Below are 11,854 nucleotides of genomic sequence, written 5' to 3' on the forward strand. Positions count from 1 at the left end.
AGAATGAGGCTGACATCTCTTGGAAAGTTTAGAAACTATATATCTGGGTTGAATATGGGATAGGTAGTATCACCTCCGACCCTGCCCCAAACTCGCTTTGGATATATAAAATTATACCTCACCCTGTCCCATTACCCATGAAAGTAGGTAATTCCCATCCCATTTAAGATGGGTACCTATGGGTACCTGTCTTCGCGGGTACCCATTCTCACGAGTCAAATTTCTATCACTAATTAGAACGATAAAATAATTGACAATACTAATAAAAAATTAGTTCTTTCTATATGTTTTATAAAAATTTTGAAAATATATATTATATAAATGAAAAAAGAAAGAATTTGTGAAGTAAGTTTGCTATTTATTTTTTAAAAGTGAAAATTAAAAAGAAATAGTTTTTTTCCAAGTGTCTCTCTTTATCTTCCTCATAGAAGTGTAGAACAATTTTCTTTTACTCACTCATAATTTCTGCAACTAAATTCTCTCTCTTAGAATCTTTGTATATTATAAGAAAGCTGCTTCACAACCAAAAAAATATAATATATATCATAAAGATAACTTTTAAAGTTTCTTTTTCTCTTGAAAAAAATATATAAATAAAAACTAATTACATATTCTAGTAATAGTAATTTAGTGAAATTAAGTTATTCCGATTACCTTTTCTAATTATGTAAACAAAATAAAATGATTTTGATTTCCTTTCTGGTCAGTTTAATAAACAACAAAATAAAATATTATTTCTGATTATTTTATATTTTAACCCGATTTATTTCTTCCATTGATTATTCTGATTTCAATTACAGTAAACGTGCTATTAATATAATAAAACTACTAAAAAAAATTAAAATTATATATATGAAATAAATTAAGAATAATTGAGTAATAAAATTTATTAAATTTTAACTATAATAATTTTTAATTTATTTTTATCAAAATAATATGAGAAGTTTTTTTTTATTATTAACAAACCTTATGACATTTTTGGTATAAAATTAGTATTTGATTCGATGTTTGTTACATAAATAGATTATATAAGTATAAAATTTTCTTAGTATAGGTATGTAATAAAAAAAAAAGGAATCATTTATCTAAATTCAAATCTACATTTTTTTTTAGAGGGTAAATACTATTTTGGACCCTGTGTTTTGCAAAAATTACAGATTGGACCATGTATTTTGTTAAATGATAAAATGGACCCTATATTTTCTAAAATGGTAAAAATAGGACCCTGAGTTTAATTTTAGACAATTTTTTTTTTAATACAACCAACTTGAAGATAATTCCTAATACGAACAGATACAAAAAATGTAAACAATTTTGTCATAGCACTTTTAGATCGAATTATAATTAAACTTTAAAAATCAATTCAGGGTCCTATTTATACTATTTTAGAAAATACAGGGTCCATTTTATAATTTAACAAAACACAGGGTCCAATTAATAACTTTTACAAAATACAGAATCCAAAATGGTATTTATTTTTTTTTTAACGCGAAATTCAAATCCACATTTATATATAAATTAGTTAGATATAATTAATTGATTTGACCAAAAAAAAAAATTATATTGGAATTTTAAGAAAAAGAAATAGGGAAAGTCCTTTTCTCTTTTGGGTCTTTGGAAATTGGCCATTGGGCATGTAGGCGTAGGAAATGAAATAGAGTGTTAATTTGGTGAGCAACGCAGGCGGAGTGGGAGTGGGAGTGGGAGTGGGAGACTCCATTTGTGAAGGCTCAAATCAAATCTACACTAGTCAGTTTGGAGATGAGAGTGTAAACTTCAGTTAGCAGCAGCAGCTTTCTTATTCAAATGGCTTTTGTTCTTAGAAAAATTCAACAGGTATTTCTCTCTCACTTCTTTTTGTTATGGATTGGAAACTGATGCAATTCTTCAACATTTCAATTTTAGCTCACACTTATATCTTTTCGTTTAATTCGTACCCATTTGAGTGCTGGAGCTCAAAATACAGAAAAGAGGGAAGATTATATGACCTTAATCACTAATCTCGCTGATTCTTCCATTCATTTTTTTCCAACATAAATGCTTAGCTTACGTCGTTATGTGAACGAAATCTGTAAAGGCATCATTGCTGGCCTTGCCCTGAAACAATATCAGTTTTTTTAATTTTTTTGTGTGTATATAAATGTGTGTATATTTATCTATATTATATCTTTTCAGGTTGTAAAAAGTCTTGGAAAAAATAGAAAATTTGCTAAGGATCCAAGGAAATTGCAATATGAGGTAGACATGAACCGCCTGTTCTTATATACCAGGTTAGTTCACTCGGTACAACTTTCCAATGTATCAATTGTGGAGATTGAAGATGAGCAGGCCTTAAAGGCCTACAAACTTAGTGGTTAAGTTCTCAATGTTTGATATGTCAATATATCAGTGTGTAGTTCATTCATAGCATTACCATAATTGAGTGGCCAAACTATTTGACAAAGTTTCTTTTTCATGTTGTTGTAACCATGTATATATTAACCACTTGAGGCTAGCTCAAATGGCGATAGGTGGGTGTGTGTGTTGGAGGTCCTGGGTTCGAGTCTCAAGTAAAACATGATTGTAATATATAAACGCTTAAATCAAAAAAGAAAAACCATGTATATATCTCTTAGATCAGCGAGTTTTTGTGCTGCATTGCTGGGTTCATTTTGTTTTGTGATTTAATCTTTCAAAAGCCTCTGCTTCTGTTTGATTATAGGCTGTTACCCCATCTTTGCTCCCTCCTCAGTTTTATTGGCATCCCTTTAGGTATTCCTTTCAGTCTTCCAACAGCGTTGACTGAAAAATGAAAATATGTGCTTCCTTACTAACGCCTTACTAATTTTCATGACATATTATGTTAGAGTACTAGTGTTTCTGTCATGGTTAAATGGTGGAAACATCTTTTGTAATTAATACTCTCATCTTACTGTGATTAGTGCTTTGATTCGTCTGTACTGAAATCTATCTATATGAACCTGTTTTGTAGTTAAGAGTTGTATTTTCAACCCAGTCACAAGACACAACTAATTGGTTGCTTTTGTAATTGAACAATATTTTTCACTATTGAACAAAACAAAAAAAATCTGCAAATTATGTAGTTTACAACCACAACAGGAAAATTCAAAAATGGGCTATCTTACTACAGCACTCATTAGCAATAACCTTCCTTTCAATGCCTAAACAAATGACGATGGGTATATGCCGTGGTATATATGCATCTCACCATAAACGTACTCACTTTCACCACCAGTTCTCTGTCCTCACTACTAATTTAATTTCTTTTAAATTAGTCCTTTTTTTTCTTTGTTTCTAAATCCCTCTATCCATGATCTGACTCCATATAGTGTTAACAATGTTCTCAGCTATTACCTTCCATTAATGTCTTCATCGCCAGGCGTGTATACTATTGTACTATCATGTGATTTAGAATTTATAAGCATTTGATTTTTAGGAAATAAATTAGTTTGTTGACAAGGAGTTTAACAAGTGGATGTCCTTTTCTGTTTGTACTTTTGCTTTATTTTTAGGATAAGTGGCTAAATACTTCCCTGAACTATAGTAATTATCTTGTTTTAGTAACTCTCTCTCTCTCTCTCTCTCTACAAATATGGTAATAGTTCAGGCTCTGTAACTGTTTGTTTTAATTTTGATCATGTCTGTCTGAGTTTGTTGCCACGAAATTAATGCCGTTGTTCGTATGTTTCTAATTCTATTGCTTTCATTTTAGATTTTCTTAAACTTTTCCTTACCAGAAATCTTTTATTTTATTCAGTTTCAATCGTTTGGGAAAGAATGCTGAAGAGGCAGATGTAGATGAGATCATAGACATGGCAAGTAAATTCTCTTTTCCTGATCAGGAGAAGCTTGTCCAAGAAACTGTTCATTCTCAAATTAAAAGCTTTTGCGAGAAAATGGATAAAATTCTTGTTGACATGGATAAGAGAAATGAGCCAAGTGAATCACGTCAACGGTCAGATGTGGCTTCTGGCCGTAGTGGCCTTAGTTTGGCTATCGGGAGGAACACCTCATCAATTAATCATCCAGGTATGTTCCTATTGGCAATTTTTCCAATTATATGATACCAAAGCCCTTATAAAACTTGTAGGACTACTATTTTTTGCACGTAGTTATTTTGGTTCCAGGAATTTTGGGGACATTATTAATTGAGGCTAGGCCATTTAATTAAATTGAAAGTTTTTGGTGAGCGCCAATTAATTAATCAGTGCTAGAACAGGGCACTCTTTACTCTAGTTATTGTAGTATATTTGAATGGTTGTTGATAATGATTTTTCAGTGCAGATGTACCTAAAACTAAGCCATTAAGACGAGCTGAAGTGTCTCAGAAAATCAGAGATCTTTTGGGCTACACACTTGAAATCAAACCTTCCCAGATACCTCACAAGGAAGCAGGACAAGGTTTATTTTTGAATGGTGAAGCTGATGTTGGTAATGTGGTTGCCATCTACCCTGGTGTAATCTACTCTCCTGCCTATTACCGCTACATTCCTGGGTACCCAAGGGTTGATGCGAAAAACCCATATCTAATCACAAGATATGATGGGAATGTGATCAATGCTCAACCTTGGGGTTTGGGGGATGAAACCTGTGAAGTTTGGAATGCCTTAACCATTCCAAAAATCAGCGCCAATGTGCAAAGTGATGAGAAAGGTTCGGATAGGTTGTGGAAACTACTAAGTAAGCCTTTGGAAGGAAAACGAGTGGATTATGGTGGTGATGTTGTAGATCGGAGAAATCCATTAGCTTTTGCTCATTATGCCAACCACCCTGCCAAGGGTGTTGCCCCAAACGTTATGATTTGCCCTTATGACTTCCCATTGACTGAAAAGGACATGCGGGTTTATATTCCCAATGTTGTTTTTGGAAGTTCAGAAGACACAACAAATATGAAGAGGTTTGGCAGCTTTTGGTTCAAATATGGGAGTTCAATAAATACTGGATCTGATGTTCCCTTTCTGAGAACTCTTGTCTTGGTGGCTACGAGAGCTCTTTCCAACGAGGAAGTACTTTTGAACTACAGGTTAAGCAACTTGAAGCGTCGGCCAGAATGGTACACTCCTGTTGATGAAGAGGAAGACAAGAGAAGATGGAGCTAATTTTTCGGGGTCTGTAATCTGTTTTACTCTTTGTAGCATGGCCTTCCTTAGGTACTTCAGACTAGGGATTACCCGCTTTAACGGCTCAAAAGCTCCCCAAATATTGTGGGAGCAGAATTTTTTTCTGAGGCAGTTTTTACTTGTTTTGCAATAATCATTCTTACATCTAGATGTCAAGGCAGTAGCTCGTCTGATTGTCTAAATTTTGTTTGTTTGTCAATAACAATCCACATCTTGGATTCTAGAATGGTCAAAAAAGATTTAGATGGTGTGCGTACCATTGGATGTTACATTACTTCATACTTGAGTTATGGATAATAGTACTGGGAAAAAACTCCAATTGCTGGCCCCTCATGGATGTTACGACTTGTTTTCATGAAGCAAAACTTCATTTATAGCTGACAGTTTATAGTTATACATAGTTTTTTTTGCTGGAATAATAGTTATATACAGTTATCTGTAAAGAAATATTTAAATTAAAGTGATAAGTGTCTGCAATTTGAGTGTATTTAGCATTATTACACTTGTTTTTAATATTAAGAAATTTTAAATTTGGGATTATATTTCTAAAATACAGAAATCACATGATATGATCAGTGATTAGAATAAGGTAGATGAAGAAGAGAATATCCGTCTGTTACATTTAAAATTACTCGCTTTGCGTGCAGTTGTATTTTATTTAATGATAATTAAATTATAAAATTATATCAAATTTTAAAATTTAACATTTTCGTATAATTTTTTTAATAATGAGTACCTATTCGAAATTTTATTTTTTAACTCTTAATAACACAGAAAAAATAAATTAATGTTTTAGAGTCTTGATTTTTCTAATTATTTTAAATTCAATAAATTATAATTATTAATTAATTTATTGTAGACATATATATTTCTATAAAGTCCGTTTCAAAATATATAATTTTGGCATAAATTAAATTAGAATCAGAACATGATAGAATTTTAGTAATTTGATAAATATTATTTTGATGTGATTAAGTTTATATATAAAAAAATAGAATTGGGAAAAAAGATATAACGATTGATAAATCTATAGAAAACTCATCAATTTTAAAATTATTATCATCATCGTATCTCACTCGTCACTACATTTAAAGTTGTTGTTATTAACGTATCTCATTTGTAATCGTCACTATCTCAAAAACAAAATATAAAAGGGAAATTTGAATATATATACTTAATAATACTTAAAATTGGACCCCTAATCTTATACTATATAATATTTGTAAAGTGGGATATATTTTCATAAAACCCAATTTTACCCCCCTCATTTGAAAAGCCACTCTCTCTCTCTTCGTCCCATATTCTCTCAACCCACTCTCACCACTGAAGCTCCCCCAAACCAAATCGCACCACCCACTCGAACAATGAATCCACCACCGCACGGAGGGAACTCGCCACACCACGGAGGAAACCCGCCACCCCAACCGAACCCAAGACCCCACGGCCCGAACCCAGAATACGAGAGCAAGGTAAAATTCCCCCTTTCATTTTTTATTCTTTTATGTTATTGATTAGCGTTAAATTGTTGTTTATTTATAGGTTTAGGGTGTGATATGATTAGATCTAGGGTTAGAACATGTGGATCTAGGTTCTGTGATGAATTTGGGTAAGATTTCAAATTTTCCAAGTTGGCCTGATGCATCCCGATGCAGGTCCGATGTAGGTCTGATGCATCGGGATGAATATGATGACATTGTGTTGAAGATGAAGGCCCGATAAGGGCCCGATAGGGGCCCGATATATGGGCCCGATGCTTGCCTTTGATTTTTGTAAAATGCCTGGCCTGATAGGGGCCCGATATAGGGGCCCGATGCTTGCCTTTTGATTTTTGTAAAATGCCTGGCCCGATAGGGGGCCCGATAGGGGCCCGATGTATAACTTTTGAATTTTGAAAATGCCTGGGCCCGATAGGGGCCCGATTTAGAGCCCGATGCATGCCTTTCAATTTCGTAAATGTCTGGGCCCGATAGGGGCCCGATGCATACTTTGCTTGGCCCGATGCCTTTACAATATTAAATTTTCATAATTATTGCATATGATGGCCCGATGTAGGGGTCCGATGGGTCCGATAGGGGTCCGATGCCTCCACTTAATTTAAAATGATGGCCCGATTAAGGGGTCCGATGGGTCCGATAGGGTCCCGATGCCTCCACTTAATTTTGTTTTTAATTTTTTTTTCTGTTTATATTTTTGCAACATGTATTTAAATTTTGTGTCATTATTTTTTTACATATTATTTAACATGTATTTGTTTGTTTGTTTTTTGTTTTTTTTTTTTTGCGCCTTTCCAAAGTTCCACGACTTTTACTGCCAGTGTCTGAACATTACACTGGTCGTGTTACTTGGTGGGGCGGTAGTTGGTATTACCCCAAAGTAAAAGCCAAGTTTGTAGAAATGCAGTTGTTGGAAAGGGTGAAGGAGGAATCCCCTTTCAACAATTTTTTTGAGAGAGAGCCATTAGCGTTTTCAGGTGCTCTTATCCATCAGCTCTTCATGCATAAGATAAAATCAGATAAAGATGATGAGGTGCATTTTTATATTGCAAAGAAGAGATCCCGATTCGGCCGAACTGAGTTTGCCTTGGTGACTGGGCTTAATTTGTTACGTGGACCGACTGAGGCTGAGGTTTCGGAGAGGGCGACGTCAGACCGTTTGATAGTAGAACATTTTAATGGGGATCCATCTATCAGCATTGGTCGTCTGCGCAGCGTCTTTGAGAGTTGCACTGAGAAGGATGATTGTTACAAGTTGGGTTTGGTGCTGTTCGTGATGGGTGTTCTGACTGGGAAAGAAGAGAAGACCCTGGTTCCCCCATTTATCATTAGAATGGTTGAGGACCTCCCTTTTTTCTACAATTACCCGTGGGGGAAAATTTCTTTCAACTTGTTGAAAGATACTTGGAGTAAGGACTTCGTACAAAAGAAAAAGCATATGGATAAGAAGATTGAGAAGGGAACGACTCAGAAGGAGTCAAAGTATTCGGCCTATGGATATGCTGTAGCATTGCAGTATTGGGCTTATGAGTCCATCCTCGAGCTTGCTGAGAAATTTGCAATCAGAAGATCGCATCGCTTTCCCCGAATGGTGAACTGGGAGAGTAAGGATGCCCCACTCGGGAAAGAGGAAGTCATCAGATTATTTGCAAAAAAAGTGAGTTTGTTAATTCATTGCATTTGCTTACGTTTATTTATTTATTTTATTTTAATTTAAGTCTAATAATCAATTTGTTATAATTTGCAGTTGACAGTGTACTCCGTTTTATGTCCGCGGAGTAATGAGGCCGAGTTTTTGAGCCACGTCACTGGAGGTGAGGCGCCTCTATTTGTGGATATGGAGGAATTGGTTATTGGCAATGATGGCCAGCCTACTCAGGATAGTTTGCGCAGCCAAGCTTCAAAGCTTGCACTCACGCTAGAACAGCGAGCGGAGGAAGCTGGAATCTTCAGAGATGATACACCACCACATTCTCCACCATCAGGGGCCCGTTCTGTTCCACCGTCTGCCTCAATGCCCGATTCTGCATCTATGCCGCAGTCAGCATCTATTCCCAGCACCTCACAGCCTCAGGTGCCAATATCTTCTGCCATATTGGCAAGATTGGAGCGTGTTGAAAAGGAACAGCTTGCTTTGAAGCAAGGCCAGACTGATATTTTGAAAGGGCAGAATGAGATAATGGGTTACTTGAAGACCCTATTGGCTCTTATGGGAGATCAGAGAAGGCCCAGCGCAGAGGCAGAGCCACAGCCAGACGCCGTGTCTCCAGGAGATGAGTTCATTCTTCCGAATGATTACAGACCTAATGATGTGGAAGATGTACTCCAAACACCTCAGAACATGTCGGTCACGTCCATTGGAGATACCCAAGATTCAGAGGTTCAGGTTTTAAAGACCGTTCCAACACCGGTGGAGAAGAGACCGAAGAAAAGGCCAAGGTGGTTTGACGAGTACACCGAAATGAAGAAGAAGATGAAGCCATCAACAACCAATGTGAATGTTGACCCACTTCGGCCCGTTGATGAGAAGCTACTACATAGTTTTCGAAATTGGTTAGTGGGAACCATCGGAAACAAGTATCCGAGGGACGTCTTCACCGGTCTGTGTGGCGTGGCTTGGTTCTCGACCCTAAATACAGACAACAATGGCTTTCTGATGATGTAAGTTTATTAACTAAGTATTATATGTTGTTATTTACTGCTATTTACCGTTGTTATTTGTTTTATTTTTTTTAATGTTGTAATGTGGTTGTGCTGACTTATTTGTATGTGCTGTGCAGCATTTGGATGCTGCTTTCCATATGATGAGGAGGAGGCAACACTTCTTCCCGGAGTTGTACCCACGTAAGTGTACTGTCATGCCATCTTGGTTTTCCTCATCGTTGAGGGGTCGGTGGGATGCTTGGAAGAGCAATACTGACCATGATGGCTTTGTTTGGGATGAGTCCATCTTGGAACTCCTTCGTGGGGATCCAAACCAATTCTTGCCTTCTTGGAAGGGTATGGAGTGCATATACATGGCCATGTTCTTGAACGGACCGAAACATTGGATCGCTATGGAGGTCAATCTTGAGTTGTGGAAGCTATTCGTCTTCGATTCGAGTCTTGGATCTCTAACGAAAGACGAACTGAATTCGCTGATGGATGTGTGGTGCCCTTTACTAGCCAAATTGGTGGATCAGTGTGGTGTATGTGACACTCATTACATGGTGATGGTCCCTCAAATGACAGCCTCTGAAAGCCAGGTCAGACCCTTCGACTGGGATATAATGGACAATAAAGTTGTACCTCAGACAAAATCGAGGTAATTTAAATGCATTTTTTTATAGTATGTTTATTAATTAACAAAAAAAATTTATAATATTCTCTATGGTTTATTAAATTTTGCGTTTACCTACTATTGCAGCGGCGATTGTGGAATGTACGTCATAGAGCATATTGAGCATAAGTTATTGGATCTACCATTCGATGGAGTACATGATCAGCATATGTCGCTCTTTCGCCAGAGATGGGCAGTAGATTTATTCTACCAGAACTTGGCATGAACTTTGGATGTTTAATTTTTTATATTTGTTGAACAATGTTTACTTTTACACTTTTCAATTTGAACAAACTACTTTTCACTTTAATTATTTTATTTTATCAGTAGAACTTGTTTTTGGCTCAGATGTTTAACAAAGTTTAGAAATAATTTTCTAAGAAATACATAACAGTACAACACATGTTCATGCCACAAATTAAAAATATTTTACACCATAAATATAAATAACATAATAGTCCAGCGCATCACAATACTAATAAACTAAAAATTTATGTTCAACCTCGGTAGGTGCAAGTGCTTCTGTTGTGCCCCTTGGCACCGCACTTGCTACAGTTTCGTGATTTGATAATCCTTTCACCATTACAAGCAGTTCGGTTGTTCTTAATTCTTCCAACCTTTTGCTTCTTGGGTCGCCCTACTGGTTGCTTCTCAACAGGCACTCCAACTGTCATGTTCTTTATGTCATCAGGCAATTCCCAATCATCCTCGTCACCAACTGGCATAATTGTTCCTTCGTATGTCCTCCTCCAATATTCTGTTGTGTAATATGGCGAGCATAGTGTGTACACGCTAATACTTCGCTCTTGAGATGCAGCACATGCATGAGGACAAGGAAACTTCATGCACTGGAACAAGCCGCAAGTGCAACTCTGTTCCTGCAAGTCCACTACGCCACCGGTGAGAACTGTTCCTCCAGGGTGAACCTGCAACGTGTAAGGTCCGCATGAGTCAACGTTCAAAAACTGACCTTTTTCAAAATGCAATGCCAAGTCCTCCTCCATTTCTGGTGCTAGGGGTTTCGTCCACTTGTCAGCTTTTTCTTTTCGTGAAGCAAACCACTTTTGGACTTTGGACCTCAGGAATGCCACAGCAGCAGTGATCGGGAAGCCTCTTGCATCCTTAGTTGTGTTGTTGAAGCTCTCAGCCCAGTTGCTCGTCATTACATTGTAACGTACCCCTGGAAAGTACGACCGGACCCACTTTTCAAATCCAATTTCCTCAAGATATTGTGCAACCGCAGCATTCATTGCCCAAATGTTCTCAAATTCTCTGTGAAACTCTGATCTTGAGTACGTGTAGGCACACGTGTAAATGTGATTCGTGAAGACGTCAGTCTTGAACTTGTGGTTGACGTTCATAATAATGTGGTGGTAGCATGCACCGTGGTGTGCATCAGGGAACACGATATCCAAAGCACGAACAATGCTTTGATGCCTATCCGAAACAAAGGCTAAGTTCTCAACATCACCAATCGTTTCTTTCAATTTTCTCATAAAATAGGTCCAGGAATTGTGGTTTTCACTGTCAACTATAGCAAAAGCTATCGGAAAGATATGACTCCCTGCATCCAAAGCCACTGCACACAACATTTGCCCACCATATCTAGTCTTCAAGAAAGACCCATCAACGCATACAACAGGTCGACAAAACCTAAACCCCCGAATACAAGGACCCAGAGAGAAGAAACAATACTTGAAGCGACCATCTTCTACCACAAAATCCGTGATGGTACCTGGATTTTTCAACTGTAGCATGTGCAAGTAACTAGGTAATTTCGAGTACGAATCTTCAGGTGTACCCCGAGCTAGGTGTAGTGCCTTCTCTCTGCACCTCCATGCCTTTTCATAACTCATTTGGATCCCGTAATCCTTGTGCATACTTTTTCTTATATCAGACGCCAAGTGATCCGAGCCGTCAGT

At 36.8% G+C, this 11,854-nt stretch overlaps 4 protein-coding genes across 4 annotated transcripts; 3 read left to right on the forward strand and 1 right to left on the reverse strand.

The window, feature by feature from the left end:
- The first annotated feature begins 1,550 nt into the window (after positions 1 to 1,550).
- Positions 1,551 to 5,479, forward strand: LOC115724175 (uncharacterized). Its single transcript, XM_030653647.2, has 4 exons — positions 1,551 to 1,836; positions 2,176 to 2,270; positions 3,758 to 4,029; positions 4,285 to 5,479. Exons 1-4 carry the CDS (start codon positions 1,807 to 1,809, stop codon positions 5,097 to 5,099), a joined length of 1,212 nt encoding a protein of 403 aa, XP_030509507.2. The 5' UTR covers positions 1,551 to 1,806; the 3' UTR covers positions 5,100 to 5,479.
- Positions 5,480 to 7,421: 1,942 nt separating this feature from the next.
- LOC133031162 (uncharacterized) lies at positions 7,422 to 9,285 on the forward strand. Its single transcript, XM_061104587.1, has 2 exons — positions 7,422 to 8,270; positions 8,361 to 9,285. The coding sequence occupies exons 1-2, from the start codon at positions 7,515 to 7,517 to the stop codon at positions 9,276 to 9,278; spliced, it is 1,674 nt and encodes a 557-aa protein (XP_060960570.1). The 5' UTR covers positions 7,422 to 7,514; the 3' UTR covers positions 9,279 to 9,285.
- Positions 9,286 to 9,414: 129 nt separating this feature from the next.
- On the forward strand, positions 9,415 to 10,158 carry LOC115704858 (uncharacterized). Its single transcript, XM_061104588.1, has 2 exons — positions 9,415 to 9,917; positions 10,020 to 10,158. Exons 1-2 carry the CDS (start codon positions 9,415 to 9,417, stop codon positions 10,156 to 10,158), a joined length of 642 nt encoding a protein of 213 aa, XP_060960571.1.
- A 271-nt stretch (positions 10,159 to 10,429) lies between these two features.
- LOC115725253 (uncharacterized) lies at positions 10,430 to 11,095 on the reverse strand. Its single transcript, XM_030654702.2, has one exon. The coding sequence runs from the start codon at positions 11,093 to 11,095 to the stop codon at positions 10,430 to 10,432; it is 666 nt and encodes a 221-aa protein (XP_030510562.2).
- Positions 11,096 to 11,854: the final 759 nt, after the last annotated feature.

The sequence above is a fragment of the Cannabis sativa genome, chromosome 9 (genome assembly GCF_029168945.1).
Source record: "Cannabis sativa cultivar Pink pepper isolate KNU-18-1 chromosome 9, ASM2916894v1, whole genome shotgun sequence".
Lineage (NCBI taxonomy): Eukaryota > Viridiplantae > Streptophyta > Magnoliopsida > Rosales > Cannabaceae > Cannabis > Cannabis sativa.

Bases quoted from the DNA above. Each gene is read 5' to 3' on its own strand.
- LOC115725253 (XM_030654702.2), bottom strand. From the start codon at position 11,095: ATGACGAGCAACTGGGCTGAGAGCTTCAACAACACAACTAAGGATGCA.
- LOC133031162 (XM_061104587.1), top strand. From the start codon at position 7,515: ATGCAGTTGTTGGAAAGGGTGAAGGAGGAATCCCCTTTCAACAATTTT. The intron at 8,271-8,360 runs GTGAGTTTGTTA...TATAATTTGCAG, and splicing joins TCAGATTATTTGCAAAAAAA to TTGACAGTGTACTCCGTTTT.
- LOC115724175 (XM_030653647.2), top strand. From the start codon at position 1,807: ATGGCTTTTGTTCTTAGAAAAATTCAACAG. The intron at 2,271-3,757 runs GTTAGTTCACTC...TATTTTATTCAG, and splicing joins CGCCTGTTCTTATATACCAG to TTTCAATCGTTTGGGAAAGA. The intron at 4,030-4,284 runs GTATGTTCCTAT...TTTTCAGTGCAG, and splicing joins CTCATCAATTAATCATCCAG to ATGTACCTAAAACTAAGCCA.
- LOC115704858 (XM_061104588.1), top strand. From the start codon at position 9,415: ATGATGAGGAGGAGGCAACACTTCTTCCCGGAGTTGTACCCACGTAAG. The intron at 9,918-10,019 runs GTAATTTAAATG...CTACTATTGCAG, and splicing joins GTACCTCAGACAAAATCGAG to CGGCGATTGTGGAATGTACG.